The 19,540-nt window shown below is 39.3% G+C and overlaps 2 protein-coding genes across 6 annotated transcripts; one reads left to right on the forward strand and one right to left on the reverse strand.

Annotated features, from left to right (window-relative positions):
* Positions 1 to 1,621: 1,621 nt before the first annotated feature.
* Positions 1,622 to 19,422, forward strand: RB195_012356 (uncharacterized protein; the record flags this gene model as incomplete). 5 transcript variants are annotated; one of them, XM_064194170.1, is made up of 23 exons in its annotated part: positions 1,622 to 1,729; positions 1,789 to 1,861; positions 1,920 to 2,110; positions 2,245 to 2,367; positions 2,508 to 2,579; positions 2,705 to 2,803; positions 2,858 to 2,975; positions 3,052 to 3,149; positions 3,350 to 3,429; positions 3,497 to 3,617; positions 3,684 to 3,815; positions 3,877 to 4,028; positions 4,090 to 4,243; positions 4,306 to 4,442; positions 4,497 to 4,604; positions 4,758 to 4,813; positions 4,882 to 5,137; positions 7,122 to 7,179; positions 7,233 to 7,289; positions 7,378 to 7,503; positions 8,383 to 8,436; positions 8,578 to 8,634; positions 9,863 to 9,940. In XM_064194170.1, 23 exons carry the CDS (start codon positions 1,622 to 1,624, stop codon positions 9,938 to 9,940), a joined length of 2,508 nt encoding a protein of 835 aa, XP_064051751.1. The 5 variants fall into 5 exon arrangements, with proteins under 5 accessions (XP_064051751.1, XP_064051752.1, XP_064051753.1 ...); XM_064194169.1 differs by lacking the exons at positions 1,622 to 1,729; positions 1,789 to 1,861; positions 1,920 to 2,110; ... (12 more) ...; positions 4,758 to 4,813; positions 4,882 to 5,137 and adding exons at positions 10,658 to 11,072; positions 12,902 to 12,965; positions 14,811 to 14,868; ... (7 more) ...; positions 18,658 to 18,705; positions 18,850 to 19,422 and having other exon boundaries at positions 7,144 to 7,179; positions 9,863 to 9,931; XM_064194168.1 differs by lacking the exons at positions 7,122 to 7,179; positions 7,233 to 7,289; positions 7,378 to 7,503; ... (1 more) ...; positions 8,578 to 8,634; positions 9,863 to 9,940 and having other exon boundaries at positions 4,882 to 5,141.
* On the reverse strand, positions 11,959 to 12,946 carry RB195_012357 (uncharacterized protein; the record flags this gene model as incomplete). The annotated part of the gene is made up of 4 exons (XM_064194173.1): positions 11,959 to 12,071; positions 12,385 to 12,435; positions 12,669 to 12,814; positions 12,936 to 12,946. The coding sequence occupies 4 exons, from the start codon at positions 12,944 to 12,946 to the stop codon at positions 11,959 to 11,961; spliced, it is 321 nt and encodes a 106-aa protein (XP_064051755.1).
* Positions 19,423 to 19,540: the final 118 nt, after the last annotated feature.

A 19,540-nucleotide genomic window follows, 5' to 3' on the forward strand; every position in this document is an offset into this window, starting at 1 on the left:
CGCGGTTTGAAGACGATCTTTGGATTAGAGCCATGAGTGGTTGGGGTCACCACCATGGGTGCGATAGGGAGAATCCGGACCCTCCTCAGGTGAAGGGGGTTCAGCTCATGGGGTGCAGTTCAAGTGAAGGGGGTCCTTTCGATAGGCATCCAAAAGTGAAGGGGGTAATTTCGCCAACCGTTTAAAAGTGAAGGAGGTCCTTTCCCCAACCGTTACGAAGTGAAAGGGGTCAGAGCACCGGCTCCGACTATCGCATCTATGGTCACCACCAAGTAAGAAAAGTATGGAAGGAAGACCTTAAATCCAATAGTCAAATTTCTTCACTCTTCAAGTCATTGCTAGGAAAATTTGATGTTTTCTTATCTCTTGCAAAACGAGAAGCCACTGTACTTCCGTGATCGGACACGAATGGAAATATTCCCGGTACCATCTAGAAACGAACAGAGAAAAATCGACAATATAGACGAGACGCGTAAAATAGATATCTATTGATCTAGAAGAGTATTTTCGGAAAGAAAAAATAACCATGACAGCGATAGATGGTAGATCGGCAAAACGACCCTTATCCCAATGAATTTTATTTAAAAGCAAAATTAGCGCGTCAAGGGTTAATGTAGGATCCGCAATCGCGTCCATGTGGTGTTTAGCGATTGTTCGGCAAAATCAAATATGATCCCGATGCATAGTGCCGAGCTAGCAGTTTTGGTTCTCGTAGAAATGTTATAGGCTTGTAAAATATAACGGCACCGTTCTTTTCTCTGTAGGACCACTATCTCCTTGTTCATCACAGGAACTTCACATTACAGAATTCTTTCGCCTATGGAGAATATGCTGTTTTCCAGGATAGTAGTGGTTTAGCCTTATTCCATTCATTTATTATTTTTTGCGGCATGTTCGCTACGAGTCACGAGGTCACAATCGATCTCAAAATAGAAAATAGCATTTCCATGAGGTGATCCTTACGTGACTTTTTTTCCTTATGGCTTAGTTAGCGAAAACATTTCTGTTTTGTTTATCACGAAGCTAATTTCCGTAGAGCACCTGATACAAAAATCAGAATTCCTTACAAAACAATCCGGTTTTGAAAGTAGAGCAGTGGCTAACGAAATTAAATGAATCCTTCGTTTTGTTTAATTCCTTTTTTTTCTCGAAAGAACGAACGGCTGGGAAGTTTCTGTTGTTTTACATCGGACACTGATGCTGCAGTTCTTGGAAATAAAGCTTATTTAACAGAAATGCTTTAGTAAAAAGCATCCCTCAGGCTCGGACACCATCATTTTCAGTTTAGGTTGGGAAATTAGTGTAGATATTAAGGATGGGAAAAAACTGTCCTAGGGAAAAAAACTGTTCTGTGCTTCGATGTGTTATCCACGCGGCCCTCTGAAGAATAATGCGGAAAGTCACTCCTTTTTCATTTGTTCCAGAAAGATATACTTCTTCTACTTAGAACAACCACAACATTCGAACCATTCTCTTTTCTTTCTTTCTGTTTTTTATAGAAAGTATGTCTCCTGAATCATAGTTTTATTTTTATTTTGATTTTTCTTTTCGAAAGAATTACTGTTTCAGGCTCTGATCAGGGGCCGCTGGGCGGCTTTCTCTGCGGGTACACTCATTCACGATGAATTCAATTCGATCTTCTGATTTTCTTTCATCAATACTCGATAATATGGATACACTAACCGCACCGTGTTTTTCACCTTTTCATACCTCACATGACGACAATAGGGTATGTCTACGCAGCTAAAACGTCTATGATTTCTTCCCTATGAAACTTTTTTTCTATAGAAACAGGATTCTCCATTAATCAACCTTCCAAGTAGTATTCTAGACAACATAATCTCGCATATACCGCTTAAAGGTTAGTTAAAATTGAGTTATAACATGAAAAGCCTATTCTTTGAACAAATAACTTGCAGTTCGTACTCTGATGGTGGCTCCAGCATGTCGTGCCCTTCGAGATAGTGTCTACCGTTCGATAACATCGGTAGCTTTCTATAAAACACAACTGGATGAGCTTAGTGATACTAGGATCAAGTATTTCCTAAGCATTCACGGTCACAAGATCACTGCTATTAACTTCGATTTATTCCGATCAGTTGAGGACGTGGTGAGACTTTTCCCTTTTGTTCCCCCACAAGAGGTTTTGAGAAATAAGGAAATTCTTAAGGACTGAAATTTGAGCTGACGACCAAGTAAATGCCCTCTTATTTTCAAGTAAAATTGGTCATTACATACTTTCAGGCTTGTACTCAATGGAATTGGCGTCAGTCTGTGATTACCGCTGTGAAAATGTGCAGCAACCTCAGGGAACTTGATATTCTTGTGTGTAAACGCCATCGTCTGAGAGATACAGATTTGCTCACGGTAAGAACAGTTTCTCAAGCGTTTTCGACGTGGTTTTCTTGACGCACACTTCATCCTTCATCTTTTTATTAGTCTTCTTTGAGGATCTAATCCTTGCTGCCTGATAAAACTTCCAGTCCTCCGTCACATTTATGTTCCAGATATTTCGCGAGTGTCCTCAACTACAAGTTCTTTGTATTGACGCCCAATATCTGAGTGGACATTGCTTTCAGGTTTGATGAACTTTTTTCTACGACCTTTTCGAAAAATATAAATATAGAATGTTGTCTTTCTATGCTGGTGCTCCATTAGATCTTAGATTTCTCAACTGTTATCCTCAATTATTTCATATTTTTAGGTTGCCCCTGTTGGTTTGCAGCGCTTAGAACTGGAGATGTGTCTGCGCTTGTCGGAAACCGCAATGAGATCCATATTTTCGCGCCTGAAAAAGCTTAAGGTATTATTTAAATATGCTTTTATTTCACTCTCTTTCAATCAATCATACATTTAGGTCCTTTACGTGTCTGATCTTAGAATCCTAAAAGACTCAATCATATCAGGATTAGTGAGCAATTTGAAGAATCTAAGAGACCTTTCTATTATTGCAAACCCGGAAACGCCAAACATGGGTGAGATTAATTACTATGATCTGGGTAGGGCTAACTTTTTCTACTTGCTTGGGTTGTTCTAAAACTCACTTTTTAGAACTCTCGGCTTCTGCTTTGGGACATTTAGCTCGTCTTCCACGTCTTCAGAATCTTTGCCTCGAAGGTTTGCCTGCGGTTACGGATCGGTTCCTTGCTGTAAGCCAATTTCCTTAACTAAGTAGTCTTATCAGTAAAAAAAGCAATAATAAAACCTCTACTATTAACTTATTGCTAGTGAATAGTACACCTTTTAATACGTTTTAATGTTTCCATTTCTATACTTTCTTTTCTTATTTTTCTTTCATTTGGATTTATGGATCGCATCTTTCTCCTTTCTAAAAACCTTCCATTTCCAGGAGCTGAGTGATGTCACCAATAATGCAGCTGCGCGGACAATTACTAGTCTTTCGTTGGCATTTTGCTTCAATTTTAGCTCGTGCGTTTTAGACAGTATTGATTTGTGATAACAGAAATTCTTTTTCGAGTTTCTCTTTTGCCTCTAGAATTGGACTTCAACGACTGGCCAGGATGCCTAAACTGGACAGCTTGAATCTTGACGGTATCACCAAACGAGACATCTCGTCTGGTCTCGAAAAGATTGCTGTGGAATCCCGACTTGTGCGCGTAAGTCCACTGTATTGTAATCTTAATCATTTTATTTTTGTTTTATTTTATCTGAAACATTTTTAGCTACTACTAGCCGAGGGTACCAATGTTTCATGTGATACACTGAGGGAAGTTTGTAAAGTTTCACCTCAGCTACGCCTTCTAGATATCAGCAATAACGATGTTATGACGGACTTGAATGCGGCAAATTCATTGGCAAGAATTTTTTTTCTCCATGTTGTTACAATATGATTTTTCTATGTTAATGTTAGTTTAGGTAGCTCAATGGGTGATTTCTGGTCGCCCACCTTTGACTGTTTTAACTAACAAACATCTGCCATGGGGTATGATAACTATACCGCAGTCGTTCCCAGAGTCCACACCTCCAGTGTTCAGCGTGGTTCATTTACACAGGAACACAGTGCCAATGTGAGTTCGGGGTGGAGACGTTAGAAGTTTGCTCACTTATTTCTTCTTTTTCTTTTTTCAGGAACGAGATACTTCCTGGAAGTGTACTGTCTGAAGAGAATTCGTCTCAACTCCCACACGGTTTGCTACTAGCTCGCCTCCGACGTGGTAATAGATATCGCCTTCTCCACTCTTTGAGATCGCTCTCACAGGAAGGGGGTGATTCTGATGATCAGGTACGAAAAACACACTTTATTCAATAAATACTCACTACGGTATCATACTGGGTTCATTTTAGAAGGAGAACTCATGTTCACCTACACATCAGCGACCTCTTCGCAAAGGAAAATCTCCAAAAAGTCCGGCGAACGTCCCTCTTATATGCTCTCCTCCTCCATTACCGTTGTTTGCTGGCCAGCAAACAAATATTCACAGGTACCACTAAATGCACTTTGAGAAAATGGATGTTATTGTTTTTCATCATTTCAGCCCCAATGCGCTTACCACTAGCCCCATTATTAATCAAACATCAGATCTGGCAAATTGTCTCGGTGCATGTGCTCCATTACAAGCACCGCAGCTAATATTGCCCGAGCTGTAAGTTGTCCTCAAATTTTTCGATTAAAGTTTGGTTCTGTTGAAAGGAAAAAAGAAAGAGAAAAGGAAAGACAAAGTGATACAGTGTTCTTTCTTGTGCTCTAGGAAATCAGAGACAATTTTTCCCACTGTGTGCAAACTAAGTACTTCTAGGTGTCCCGGAGCCTTCCCTTCTCACGATCTTGGTCGTTTAGTCCCGTCCGATACGCGTAAGTGGTACTTCCCTTTCTTTATGAGTATCTTACGTGGTTTTTGCGAGCTAACACTATTGTTTCAGCGCTAGAACCGTGGATGATGTGGTTAGCCGCAAATGCTTCGTACACTCCCTCAGCTCTAACATTCACCGACCCGCTGTCGATGCTCACAGCGGGTAGCGCCGGCGCTCCAAGACCTCCAGTTGAGATTCCGCAGCAGCCACGTTTTCACTACACTCGTGGACCACGGAACAAGCGTCGCTCGAATCCTCAGAAACACTCGCCGCAGGCGGCAGCACAGCCGGTGTCATTTAGCCCTACGGACTTCCCACCGCTGCAGTAGGCTGAGCAGCATGCCAACAATGAAGAATTGTTTTACTAAGCACTGGTCCGATATCTTTCATATGGCTGCTCTTTAGCGTCGTTTCATACGTAAACATAGAGAAGTATTTACAAAATTGTTGGTTTTACGCACGATTTTACTAGTGTAAAAGATGACCCTTTTAACACGGCAAATATGGACTGTTTGTTTGATCTCTTCTTGCTGATTTGCGATACTGTAACAGTCTAACAGTTAATGTTTGCTGATCATAATTGTCAGTTTTCAAATTACGTGAATTTCATGAGTTCCTCATGAGGATACGCAATTACAGCCTTTCATATTTGGTTACTCTTTACCGCCTTAGAATCTTCTACGTTGTGTTCATCTGCTCAATGAATATTTTGTACGTGTTGCTTTAGAAATGAATAATTTGTAGATATTTGTTCCGTACAACATTGATATGCAGTTAAAAGGAGAATTATTGAGTTCTATTCTTTCCTCTCTATTGGAAAAAAGGATATTCTCAGCATAGAAGCATAAGTGGATTCGTCGTTAATCTGCTTTTTGTTCCCATTTGAAAGAATGCAAGGAATTCATCGGATTAGTAGATCTTGATAGTAGATAATGGTGGATTATAGTGGTGAACATGCACCATATAGGGATCTAAACACTACATAGATTACATAGTTTATTTTCCGAGTATTTTAACGTTAACATGGATGCTGAATCCAGATACTGAGTGGTTTCTTCCCACTTTTTTTTCGGCTCAATGCTTTTCGGATAGAAAATCCCAGGAATTTTCGTTGCTTTTTCTTCCCTTCGTAGATCACCTCCTTTCCAGGTAAAATCTGTCATATTTACGAATCACTGATGAGTTCAACATCAGTTACGGACATCAAATTGTTATTTTACAGTCGTGTATTGTCCTGTTCGCTTTGAAAGTTTCCAATTCATCCGTAGGAAGTCCTCCGGAGACATTAAATGGAAAATGATACTTTAGATGGAAAAAAGAATCCTTATGGAACAGACTAGCCACTCCATGTATCGGTAATGCGGCTAGGAGGCGCGCAGGCGCATGCGTGCTTTGCGGCGGCAACGCATCCTTAGCGTTACGTTGATCAATAGCACTGAAGACGTCCTTTCTCTATACACAACCACATATTTTAATATAAAATATATTTGTTGGATAGATACAGTCTCCACCATAATTTCTATTGCGTCAGTTGCCGCGTTGCGACCGCTCGTGTCATTAATTGACGGCATTGGACCCGTTATTGATCGTCCTTAGTCGTCGTCTCGGCTTCGCGTCACATCTGACGGAACAAAAATTGTGGCAAGTACTGGAGGTAGCTGTCCATACTCACCGTATCCCTGCTATATCCATATATTCACTGTGTACATACGAATCCAAATTCTAGACCAGATATTCCCTCCTCACCTCGGTTATCCACACTATTTCCTGATGCCACCATCCACATCTATTCGTTAAGTGCTAATAGATGAGGGCGTTTTTATGCTTCCTGTATAGATTAATTTAAGCTGGTTTTGCGGTATAACGGACATGTTTTTTTTTAACATATAATTTCCCAATGTTATTTTTTTTTTCTTGGTTAATAGCAGTATTGTCCCCCGTGACATATACATATTGTATAGTAGAGGAATTCATTTGTACCGTTTGATTTCGTTACGAAATTGTCAGTCCTTAAGAACCACCGAGAAATTTCGCCAGTGACGTTTTTAATGTCAGTACCCTTTTATGGTCCATGCTCCGAGTATTTCCCTATGTTGCGCTTTTGTATCCTTGATTTAAGCAAGAAATAATTGTATTTTTGCTGCGTCAACGCTGCCATTCGAAAAAAAACTGCAGGTTTCTCCGTTAGCAAATAACTCATTTCTAGGAATTTTATGGTTATGGCTGTTTTCTACGAATTTTAAGCATTATTCGAAGATTTCGAAGAGAAACATGAAACACAAATACTAACGATTGATTTGTCGTTATAGATTCTGTGGTTCGCGACCGACCATGGACTATCCTATCGCTTCGTCGTCTAACGACTTTGTGAGTTTACCTATTAAATCGAAGAGTACTTTTAATCCTAAATTTTTGTTCAGTCATCGATTGCGCGACGTCTTTTGCTCAATAGAGGACCGTGCTCAAGTTCGCATCCAGTAAGTAAGCTTTGTTTGTTTATCACCATCTTCATAGAAATAAATCGTGTATTTGTTGTTATTCTCAAATGTAGGATTTTCAATTTAGCATGAGAAAGATGCGGATGAAGTAGCCAATCGAAAGTCTCAACAACATACTGTACAGATTGTAAATCCAGGGAACGATAAGGCGGATCTTCATTTGACAGCGGAGCGGACTAGTCAGGAGGATACGGTAAGTGTCTTACTGCATAGTACCAATATACAGTCGTATGTCATATACAAGAAAATTCTATATAAATGATTCTCAAGAAAGTAATATTACTTGTATTAAAGAGTTATGGTTGTTAAGGTGCGTATACTTCTTGTTCTAGCATTATTGCACATCGACAAACATAAAAAACTGCGTTTTCCTCTCGTTATTTCTGCCAAAGTAGTTCTTTTAAGCTATTGATTACGAACGTAAAGTTTATTCTGAGCTGTATGATCATTTTTTTTCTACTACTTGCTTGGCTACTTGGTGGCTCCTTGACAATTGTGCATTGCATCCCGGTTTGCTTATATTGATTAATAACGCAGAGTAACTATACCAACTGTGCTGTAAAAACAGGATCTTTCAGAAACTCTATTTGTTTTCTCGACCTTACCTTGACTGTCTGGATTTTTTAATGCAGTAATTTCGCTCATTAGAACTATTTCTTACCGAATGACCAAGAATGTTCCTTTTTATCAAGTGTCAAGCTTACCTGTGGGAAGGCTCTGGCAGCTAAAACACGAACATTTCATTTCCTTTGTTTTTAGTTGCAAACAGATGCTTTAAAACACAGTAAGGAGGGCTATGAGGATAGCTTTTCAATCTTTTCGGCATACTTCTGGATGGTAATACATTTGGATGGAACTTTGGTTTAATAGTAGTAGCTGCAGCAACTCTTAAGATTATTGAACATCATCATTTCACTATTACTGCTATTTTTTTTTTGACTAGAATGATATTAGTGATTGTACTTTACGTAGTACCTGAAATAACCAATTTCCTCACACTTTCATCAAAGGATGTGAAAATTTTGGCGCCGTAGTTCATTGAATTTTTCCTTAATGTGAATTTCATTTACAGTCCGTCGCTATTCTAAAATCAGATGTTACCGAGAACAAGCTACCCACAGAACAAGTAAGCAGTTGTTAATTTGTTCTATTTTTCAATAGAGTTTTGAAGTATTTGCTTGTATTCCCATACGTAAAGACGAATCAACCTGAAGCGTTAATCGTTAATCAATTGGTTTTTGTAATAATCCATTTCTTTTTGTTTCAGACCGCATCATCCCAGGCAAGTGACGCTCAAAACAACAGTACTCCATGCTCTGATGAAGTGGGTAGTTAGTCATAAAACTTTTAATACATTTTTCCTTATATTTTCCGTGTGTAGACGCGTATACAAGTCGTCGTCCAACAAACTGCCGAAGCCCTTCCGAAGAGGTTACATGCCTAAAGGAAGCATGGAATTTTTGGTAACAATTCTCCTTTCCGTATGATGAGGTGCCGGACATTGTGATCCTGAAGTATTTGGGTCATTCTGTGTTGTGCTGTGACCCCATGCAAGACACCAAGTCTCGCGGCTTTTGCAACGGTGACGAATGGATGGATTCTCTACGAACTTTTGCTGCGGATAGAGAAGGTTGGGCAGAGCTATGCTCAAAAACGACACGCCTCGGCGAAAATGCGTGAAATAGCGTCAGGTGACAACATCAACCCTCAATGAAACTTAAGTTTAAAAATTCCGCATGTAAACGGCGCACACATCTGAATCCTACGTAAGATGTGTGGAATAATGGTCCGGTAAACACGATGTTGATGATATAATCGGGTCAAAACGACGTGGGGACAGGTGATGTAACGTAGGCAGCTGCGAATGTGATGGGACGTTACTCATCTTTACAGTACGATGTTAGCAATAGAGTGTCCACGTTCGTTTGCAACCGCGAGCTCCACCCGCGTCACTTCAAGCGTAGGCGCTTACGTAACTGCACTAAGCTTAGGGTCGTTTTGACCCGACTTTATTTGAAGTAAGGATAATGTCTCATTCATACAATCCGCGTGAGACTCAAGTTTTTTATCTTCGTTTATCGTGTTTTTATCTTCCCAGACATGTCTAGTACTAACCTATCGACCCCGGAGGTCGATGAAAAGCTTGTTTGGCACTAGGGTGGTTTCGAACCTTCGGCTCTGTTGTCACAGCAGCGGCCTCTTACCCACTGCGCTGGATTCCCTCCAGAATGCAAAACCGGGAATTATGAGGTCTAAATGCTGATTTCTCTCAATTGTTACAATGCTATGAATGACGGTTGCTTCTGGGCTAATCTGGACTTCTGGACTATGATACCTAATAATCGACTGATCACCGGATAGCCGGTGATCAAACGATTATTAGGTATTATAGTCAGAATTGAAGGAGAAAGGTGGTGGTTCTCGAAGAACCTTTATGCGACTTGAAATATGTGTGAATGTTCCACAACCCAAATGCAAGTTCTCGAGCACTCGTCTTTTGTAGGATTTTTTCGACAGTAGTCCACTCGGTCCTAATTTTTTTTTTGTTGCAGCCACCTTCTGCCTTACCTGATTCCTCAGTAGCGAAGGACCCTGGTTGCAGTACACAATCCGTTGAAGAAGTGAGTTAACCTTGTTTCTGTTATTATTCTTGACACCGGAGTGAAAAACACTGGAGTTCTCAAAGGCATCACCCCACGAATCTGGGGTGGTGCGGGTTTCAGGTGGGTTATGCCTATACGGGGGTCGTAGATTATGGGGAAGAAGGTGATTCCGTCCATTTCTTCCTAATTGCCGTAAAAACGGCCAGGAAGACGACGGCTTCGGTCGTTTCGCCGTCTTCCTGGCCGTTTTTATGGCAATTTACATTTTTGCGAGAAGCGGGGCGCTTTCCTTTCCTACAACGAGTTCGATTGGAGCGCGCCAGCCTTGATAGGCATAACCCACCTGAAACCCGCACCACCCCAGATTCGTGGGGTGATGCCTTTAAACACACAATTCGGCAAATGATTTATATCAACTAGGATTTCTAAAAATTCGGTGGTTGTGGATGTAACTATAACGTGTGACATGGTAGAATCCCGGACCAGCACTTTATTTATCGCAGTGCAGAGTGTCCTTCCCCACTTTTTCGCCACCTTTCTTTAATATTACTTTGTTAAGTTTTCCGACATTTAGTGAAATACACAAACAGCACAACTCTTTTCAAAAATACACTATAACACTTCATAAGCAAATCCTTGTCTTTTTCGGCGACCATTGGCGACCGAATCCGGGAAATTCGGATGGAAATGCTGATGGCACCACTTGAGCAGCAGTATAAACCAGTCAAAGAAACACGAATCAAGGCTCCTGCTCGTGCATCAATAGGGAAGAGAGCTACAATTGTTGTCGGAAGAGTATGTCGATTCTTTGAGGAACTGAAGAGACAATTAGGGAAGCCATGTCGTGGGACGATTTTTAATTCATCGCACCGATTATCAGTGCTGGCTTGTGGTGTTTCAATAGGAACTGTGAAGAGAGCTTTAAAAACTACTGACATTCCTTCGCTTTCGTCTAGGAAACGAATAGGAAGGATATCCATTCCTGATTTGACGCTAAAGAGATACGAATTGGAATGGGGTGAGGTTATTGATCATATCCTAAAGAATCAGTTAACACAGGAGAAAATGACAGTAGAAGCATTGCATTCTGTGCTACGTTCTGCCTATCCAAATTTTCCAATGTCAAAAGCAACGTTGTATCGTTTCTTGAAAGCGATAGGTATTTCATGTTGGCGTGAAAATGATCATTTATGTATAGAATTGTAGCTGTTTTTTTGTGTAAAACTTATTGTTATGCGCTTATTCTTATCAATCATTTTTTGATTTGTTATTACTCCTTACTTTGTAGAGCTTAATGTGAATATTGGTGTAAGTACAGGTGTGTCTTAAATATTATAACTGTTTGTTTTGTAAGTAGAAAGATCCAGAATAAAATGTAAGCTATTGGTCTTAACATCACAAGAGAAGGAATGGGAAAAATTAGTAAGCACTACTAAAAATCAATAACGAGTGGCAATCTCCTAACCTGGTCGTTGAAGTGCATTAACATACTTTTTTGTAAGCTTTTATCTTTTACCTTTTCCTATGGTAGCAGTGAAAACAGTTGAGTTCATACCACTGTGGGATACCTATCAGAAACCAGAAAGAAAACGGAAAATGCGCCTTTATTGTCAAATGCATAACTCCCACATCAGAAACAAATAAGGTAAGGAGATTATTTCGCAGCCAGGAGACGACGGTTCTGTGGAATCTCTTATGATACATAGAAATGAATTACAATATTGAATTCATTCTTTTAGTATAAAGAGAAGCTATCATCTTCAAATACAGTTGATCTCTTTCGTCCTCGATACGCCGGACATTAGTTATTCTTGTATGACAACTTTATAAGCTTTTAATGTTGCATGGTAATTATTGATTTAACAGATCTCGCTAAGAAATTCCCAAACGGAAGATTTTCTGACACATGCCAAGGCCGTCATCTACACTGCTGAATTAAAGATTGTGTCGATTGCGCGACTCTCCGAGGAGACTTTTGAACCCCTCAAAAAAACTGTCGCACACTTCTGGTAAGAACTCTACTTCTTCCAAGCGATGGACGACCATCATAAGACCTGGTTGTTGTGACTTGGTTGTTCGAAGGACATCGCATGACCTCTGGAGCGATGCCATGAGCTTCTCCGGGAGTCAGTCTTCGAATACGCACCCATAGAAGGTTCTAAAAATCGCGATAAATGCTATAGTGTGTAGAAAAAATAAACTGAAGAGACATGACAGATTGGAAAAAAGCTCACTTTTGTCGAATACAACCAATTGAGTACAACAACAAATATAAATAAATGAATACCCCGATATGATCAGACTTCAAAATATTGGTAAGTACACTACTTACGAATCTAAAATCATAAAGAATAAGATTTTAAGACTCTCGTTTTCTAAGTAAAAAAAAGGAACAAAGTTGTAGCACAATAGCAAAGGTTAATAACAAAAAAAAAACGAACATAACAAATAATATTGAAAATAGAACCTACTCATTCGGGCTGTCCTACATCGTTTGTTCCTTGATGCAGAGGAGGTACAACCTGGAAAATAAGTGTTTGGTGACAAAAACGGATTTTCTACACGTTTTTTAATAGCAGGTAACATCGCGAAAATAAAATTTTGCAATTGACAGATATTGCAAAAAGGACTATGATCAAGCGCTAATCTGACCAATGTGTGGTTCACAATCGGCAACGTCATCTGGTCCGAAAATAAGGAAATGCAAAGGGAAACGAATAAACAGTAGAAATACAGTTGAGTCAAATGACATTACCTGCGGTGCGATCGCGTAGAAAGTCACAAGTGGAAGTAACATTGTATGACTTTCGCTCAATCCCGATTGGCGCTAGCGAGTCCCACCGCGACTGTAGCTGCCTACTTGCACCACTAGTAAGAACACGAGCACATTCAACACGAGAACTTAATGAGTTCCATATAACCGAAGTTGTTCGATGATGACGATGTAGAAAGTTTCATAACTTAGGAGGTCATAAAGCAATCCTACAGCACAACAGCAACTGAATAACGACGAGTTTCTCACTGGCGCTCCATCAGTAGCACCGAGACCAAAGTAAGACTCTATTATCGTTTAAGGACCTACCTGAATTTATACTATACTATAAATCATAAAGAAGAGCAAATTAAGCCCAGCCTTCCACGATATACAGTCGGCGCAAGACGTGTTGTATCGCGGCACCGCGTTGCACCCTCGATGAAGACGTGCGCTGGGCCCCTCTCTACAGAGCGCGACAAACTGCTCTGAGCTCTTCTCGTTTCTCATTCTTTCTTTGTTTCTTGTTTTCTTTATTTCCTCTTTCGTATAGTAAAGTCTTTAATTAATTGTTCCCATGTCGCCTTTATGATTCTAGTTTGTAGGGATTGAGACGCTGTCCAGTTTTTCTTTTCGTGTAATTGCCTACGATCCGCGCTTTTCAACTGGAATATGAGTTAGGCTAAGTGGATTTTACGCACCAGACATCAATAAGAGCAGAGGTGAGAAAATTCTATCTGTTCGAGCAGCGCTACCAGCTTATACATTGGCTCAGGTGCATTCCCGGTTTACATCAGAATGTGGCACATCTGAAGGAATTCTCAGAGAGTTGCAGACGACTGGAATCAGAACTTCATTGTTGACGGAAGCAAACTAAACAGCTGTTCCAATTTTTGTTCTTTTTGCTGCACACGCTTGAATGCTTAAGGGGACTCGATAATTCTAGAACTCAATGAAACAACATCAACGTTAACATGATGATCCATGCAGTCCGAGTGCGATCGTTTCGGATTCAGCTGGTTTGATCAGCGTATCGATGAAAAGGAAAAAAAAACAGCTTCAATAAGTGTTGAAATGGATCCCGCTTTAGTGGTTTTTGTGGATTTATTCATTATCTGGTAACACAGGTTCAATTGAAAGCCTTAGCAACATGCTGCGACTCTAGTGAGGTGTGCTTTTTCTTGTTCTCCTTTAAAGGGATCGAAAGAGACCTCAACTCGACTTCATGGTGATTTCAATCACAGCACGTTCTTTGGACCTACATGGTACAGAACGCACGAATAGTGTGTATATATTCGAATAAATATAGTTACGAGTCCTTTCACATATTCTCCAAACTTGCTATTTTTTCTTTTTCTGGATTTTCTGGACGGTGAATTCCCTTTGTCGATAAAGTGCGTTCTTCACTTATTTTCGAGACTGCTAATTCAGTGCTTCTTCGTTCTTTTTTTCATACATAACAGTTAAAAGTTGTACGATGTATATGATGCTTTATTCTTTGTGCTAGTAGCTTTTCAAATGATAACGTCAACGAATTGAGCGCGATTTCCTTAAGGTTACCGTAACTTCGGATGCTATATGATACTTCGAGTTCCTTTTTTTCTCTCCAGATTTTGACTACCATATATTTGTATTGTTCTTCTTCTTTACCGTGCAAACAACTATTCTCCTAAAGTTCTTAAGGCTACTCTCTTTCGGAAAAAAAGAGAAAAGAAAGCACATCCAAGGAGTTCTTATGTGTGCAAACCTATGAAAATGAGATATACTTTAGTTCTGTTACAATGTAAAGATTCTACTAATTCTTAGCACGGGAAGGTTCTGGACCCGTCACATTGTCACATCAAAGCACTTTTCAAAGATCATCTTATATTTCGCAAAGAGAGATGATTGCATAGATATGCATGCTCCCAGCACATTTGCACTGGACTGCTACGAGCGGAGGCGCAACGAACGCGCCGCGTCCTTGACGCGAGCGACAACTCAGATTTCGCTTCCATCAGCGTTCACAGCTCCACCTTGCTCATTTTTCTGGAGTCACTTTCGTATCTGATACTGCACTAGGATTGTTCCGATTGTTTCGGTCTTTTCTTCTCGTATGGCTAATGCAAGCCTAGTTTTGGAGCTCTTATGTTATTGGGATTGCAGGACTGACTGGAAGTGTACTTTCATGGAGTTACCGGCGGCATCGTCGTCGAAAAATTTTGTAAGTTCACTCTGGTAGAGTTTTGTCCATAGTTATTGGAGTATTGCTTTGTTTTTAGTCGTCAATAGCGCGACGCCTTCTTCTAAACCGCAGCTCCGAACAAAGTTCCCATTCGGTAGGTTGTTCTATTTGTTTTTTATTAGTTATCTTGGGGTTTCAAAAGAAAGAAAAAGGAACCAATCAGGATTCGAGATTTTCCGGCATTGAAATGTTTTACGGTAGTTGTTTCGGTGGATGATTTTCTTTTTTTTGCAGTCTACAGTCCTTCTAGGACAGGATATTTTGGAAAACAAACCACCAGATGAAGAGGTGAGTTAATTACTGCTTTTTCTCAATATTATGAAAATTCTGCTAACTCGATTCTGGGATCCAGATCTACTACTGCACTGTTTTCTTATCTTAATCTACTGAAATGCAATTTATACGCTTATGAAGAGCGTTTCTAAACACTACCATTTTAACTGAATTGAGTCACATTCAACGTAATGGAAAATTGCTTGTTTAAGTTGTTTGAAAGCAGGGAGAATAAGCTGAATTCATGTTTCGAAAGTTCGAGAAACTACCTACAGCGCAAGAGTTTTTGTTTCTTCCATATTAAAATGCAGATGTGATTAATTTCATTGCAATTTTACTGAAGTTTTATAGTATTCTTCAAGTTTTTCTCAATGTTCACGTTACAGCCGGTGATGATCCTTCCACAGGACTTTCCAGACAATAAACCGCCCGTTGATGATGTAAGTGCTCCAGGGATCCTTTTAGTCTTCTTTACACAAGGTTCAGTCATATGTATTATAAAGTATAAAACGATTTAAGGATGTTATAAAGAAGAACGTTCTAGGGTTGAATCACAATCCTTTCTTGATCAGTTTTTTTTTCTTCTTTTCAGCCCTCCACCTTTGAATGTGAGGACATAACAGATTATGAGCCACCAGTTGAACAGGTTAGCATATCACCGAATCGTAGACTCTATGTATGCGATGTCTTTACACGCTTTGAGTGTTCGCTGGTCTTATTTCTCGTTTCTCTCAAAGCGAACGAAACAGTTTTGTGGTCTAATTTTGGCTTTTGTAGGCTGTTGCCCTCTTACAACAAGATGCTCATAACGTAAGACCAGTCGTTACTAGAGTGAGTGCACTTTTCACTTCTTCTCTTCACTCTCTAGATTCTGCAATATTTCGTTCGATATGGATCTTCTCCACCACAAAAGCTTCTGTTTTTCGTTTAATTTTAAGACAAAAAATAATAAAGCTAATTGGTTGACGAAAAGGGAAAGGAAAACAAATAGTTGAGTCATCAGTGTGTTCATTGCGACCCTTTTTCATGATATGTCCACTTGTTGGATAGATCTCTTCTTCATTGTAGCGTGTTATTGCCAATACAACGTTATGTAGTTGTTCGGAGGGACCTTTGAAAACTGTTAGATTCTAGGCGATTTCTTTTTAATTCGAAGGGAGTTATACAACTTATTCTCGTAGTAACATAACTTATAACTTGTTTTACTTCCGTGATAACCCTTGAATGGTGTTGAAGACTATTGTTTGGATTGAAGAATTGCTTCTATATGGATCTAAAAAAACATTTTGTGTAAAATTAGATCCTATGGTTTCCTAAATCTCATAACTAGACATGTTTTCCACGCTAGACATTCTGCTTAATGTGTGAAGAGCCGTTATTCTGAACCTATTAGGAAGTCAATTCTATGGGTCAACTCAGTCGGCATCGAATGTGTTCAATCTGATCCGTTTTCGATTGATGGAAGTTAAAGAGAAGAGATACATGTGTGCCTATAGGAAATAGAGAAAGGTGCCTCTGCAGCAGAAGCGTCATATCAGACCGCCTGAACACGTTAGACGGTGACTGTAACTAAGATTTAACAGTAAAATTTCTGCTTCAACTGAATTCAGTTCCTAGCGTGGACAAGATAGAGTTTCGAAACACATTTGTTGTTTGTTTCTAGTTTTTCGTTCTTCCAGATGGTTTCTAGCTCCATCACGAAGTTTCCGTGAGAAAATTATCTGGAGTATTTCATTGTTCGCAAGAAGGATCATTGGTAATTGGTAAACTCTAGGTTCCTCGAAGAATTCTCCCAAATCGTTAAAAGAGAAAATGAATAAGAGTGCAGTGGAATTTTTATCTGTACTGATTTCTGGGCAGCTTCTAATGAATTTTTCATGTTACAGAACGTTTTACTTCTTCCAGTTGCTGGATATCGAGCGCCACCTATTGCAGTAAGTGCTTCTTAGAACTTAATCTTATTTTAACTTTCTTCCTAATTTTAATCTAAGGCTGCCATTTTTTAATCATATTCTATGACTTGAATGTGTGAAATAATATGTGAAATGACCAGCTTCTTTGGTTAATAATGTTTATTGTACCTTATGTGTTCTCTTTACTATATGTACTTAAATAACGGTTTCGTATCAGTTTTCTAAAGAACTCGACTAATTTTTTTCTTATTGCAGCCAAGAATTTTTCGACCACCGTGCAAAACAGGAAACTTGAGTAAAGTGGGTTTTCCTTTTCGTGGTATTTTAAAAACTCTTCGATGACTATTCTTGTTCTTCTTTGAAGTTACTGTGGAAGATCGGGATCGTAGAATTAATATTCTATAACGATTTTTTGTTCCAACCAAAACAACTTATCCTTAGCTTATTTCAATCACTACTCAAAATTTGTACTATTTGAGCAAATTGGGACATTTCTTAATATTTCGTTATAAATTGTTGTTTTCTTTATTTCCAACGGGGAAATGAACTCTATTCAGAATAGATGCTTGCCAATATTTGTTGTTTATAGATCCCGGAAATGTTTTAAACGTAATACCGTGGCTTTAAGAACAGTTTTCTTTTCGATAAAGTCGAAATTTCTTACAAGTTCTTATGTGGGCGGTTTTACACTAACATCTTCTTTGTTGCAGAATTGAAAAAGGATGTATTGGGAGTTTTGTTCATTTCAGGTGCAACAAATTTAACAGGCGTTTTGAAGGTAACTAGTGTATGAATTTCGATAAATGGGCTAATTATTTTGAATATGATTTGATTGACAAGCAATCAATTGATTGGGGGCGAGTCTAGCGCAGTCGGTAAGAGATTCCGCTGTCTGCACGATCGATCGTAGGCTCACTTCCGCTCTTACGATTACCAAACCTTTCATCTCTCTGGAGTCGATATTTTGGTACCAGACTCGTCTGGGAGGATAAAAACACTGACTTGACGCATCGGCTAGCCACCGCAAGTCATTGTATAGGCCAATTACACGTTCGTGGACCTCAAACGATTCTGAATTGAAGAGAACGTGGGGGCGCATCCTAAGCGGATCGATTAACGCCAGACACTTTATCCTTTATGACTTGATTAATACACAATAAATGGTTCGTTAGTGTAGTATTTGTAGTTACTGGTTGGATAATTGAGGAGCTTGTAATGGCCCTCGTCATCAATTTCGATTTTTATTTCAAGATGGGAAGCATACCACAAATGATTGCGTGATCTCGCTGTTTTTTTTTTCAGGCGAGCAAAAATATTGTCACTGGGAAATTATTTGCTTCAGCGTTCCTGTTTAAACTTAGGATTTAGGATTCTTTTTAAAAGTTTCACAATGAGCATCAAATGAAGTTATGTTTACAGCAAGAATGTATGACTTTGGATATTTTGAGAGACTGCAGTGTGTCTAGTGATGTAAAATTATACATAAATGGTCTATAAAATGTAAAATGATGTGAAACTATACATAAATGGTTTATAAAATGATGTTAATGATTAGGAACTTATACGACATTTTTGTTTGCAGGCTGTACAACCATTGCCAGAGGATTTTCGCATCCCTGAACCAGTTGCTGTAAGTTACTAATAAGACGTTTTTTATTTTACGTTGCTCTTGGCCATTTTTCACTTTTACTTTGATTTATATCAGTTGAGAGGGCCTCAGAGATTTATGCCTCAGTTTTTTTTTATAAATATTTTTATAATATAAATATTTTAGGACCTCCTTTGTGAACGTGTTCGAGGTCTAACAGTGGAGAAACTCATGGCACCACTTGGAGGATCATACATCTTCTTCCGAGGAAAGAATGCTAACGGCGAAGACGGCCAATCGTTAGGAAGAAGAGCTAAAATTGTCATCAGAAGAGTGCGCCAGTTCTTTGAGGAACTAAAAAAACTGCTGGGAGATACGAGTGATGGGACGATCTTTAATTCAGCCGTGCAAATGACAGCTATGGCATGTGGTGTTTCACCCACAACTGTGACGAAAATTGGTGTGAGGCCAGATTTTGTACACGAACTCTTCCCGCGTAAAAAGAAGAAAGTAATCACGGACGAAGAGACAGCACAGGAGGGGACGCTACGGAAATATGGTGAAGAATGGGGCAAAGTTGTTCGATATTTCATCAAAGAGAAATTGAAAAAGGATCGTATGACAATCGCTGCTTTACATGATGAGCTCACGAAGGCTTATGCCGATTTTCCAATGTCAAGGAATACTTTGTATCGATTTACGAAAGCATTGGGTGTTACATATGGAAGAAAGAGGGGTATAGCGTATATGCTACTTTGAACATCATACTGTAAACATTTGTGACCTGGTATCCATAAGTATTCTGAATAAAGTATCTGAAAAAGGTGTAAAGACACTTCTAGATGTTTCCGTGTTCTATGTATGTAGTTGGAGATGG

The sequence above is a fragment of the Necator americanus genome, chromosome III (assembly GCF_031761385.1).
Source record: "Necator americanus strain Aroian chromosome III, whole genome shotgun sequence".
NCBI classification, from domain to species: Eukaryota; Metazoa; Nematoda; class Chromadorea; order Rhabditida; family Ancylostomatidae; genus Necator; species Necator americanus.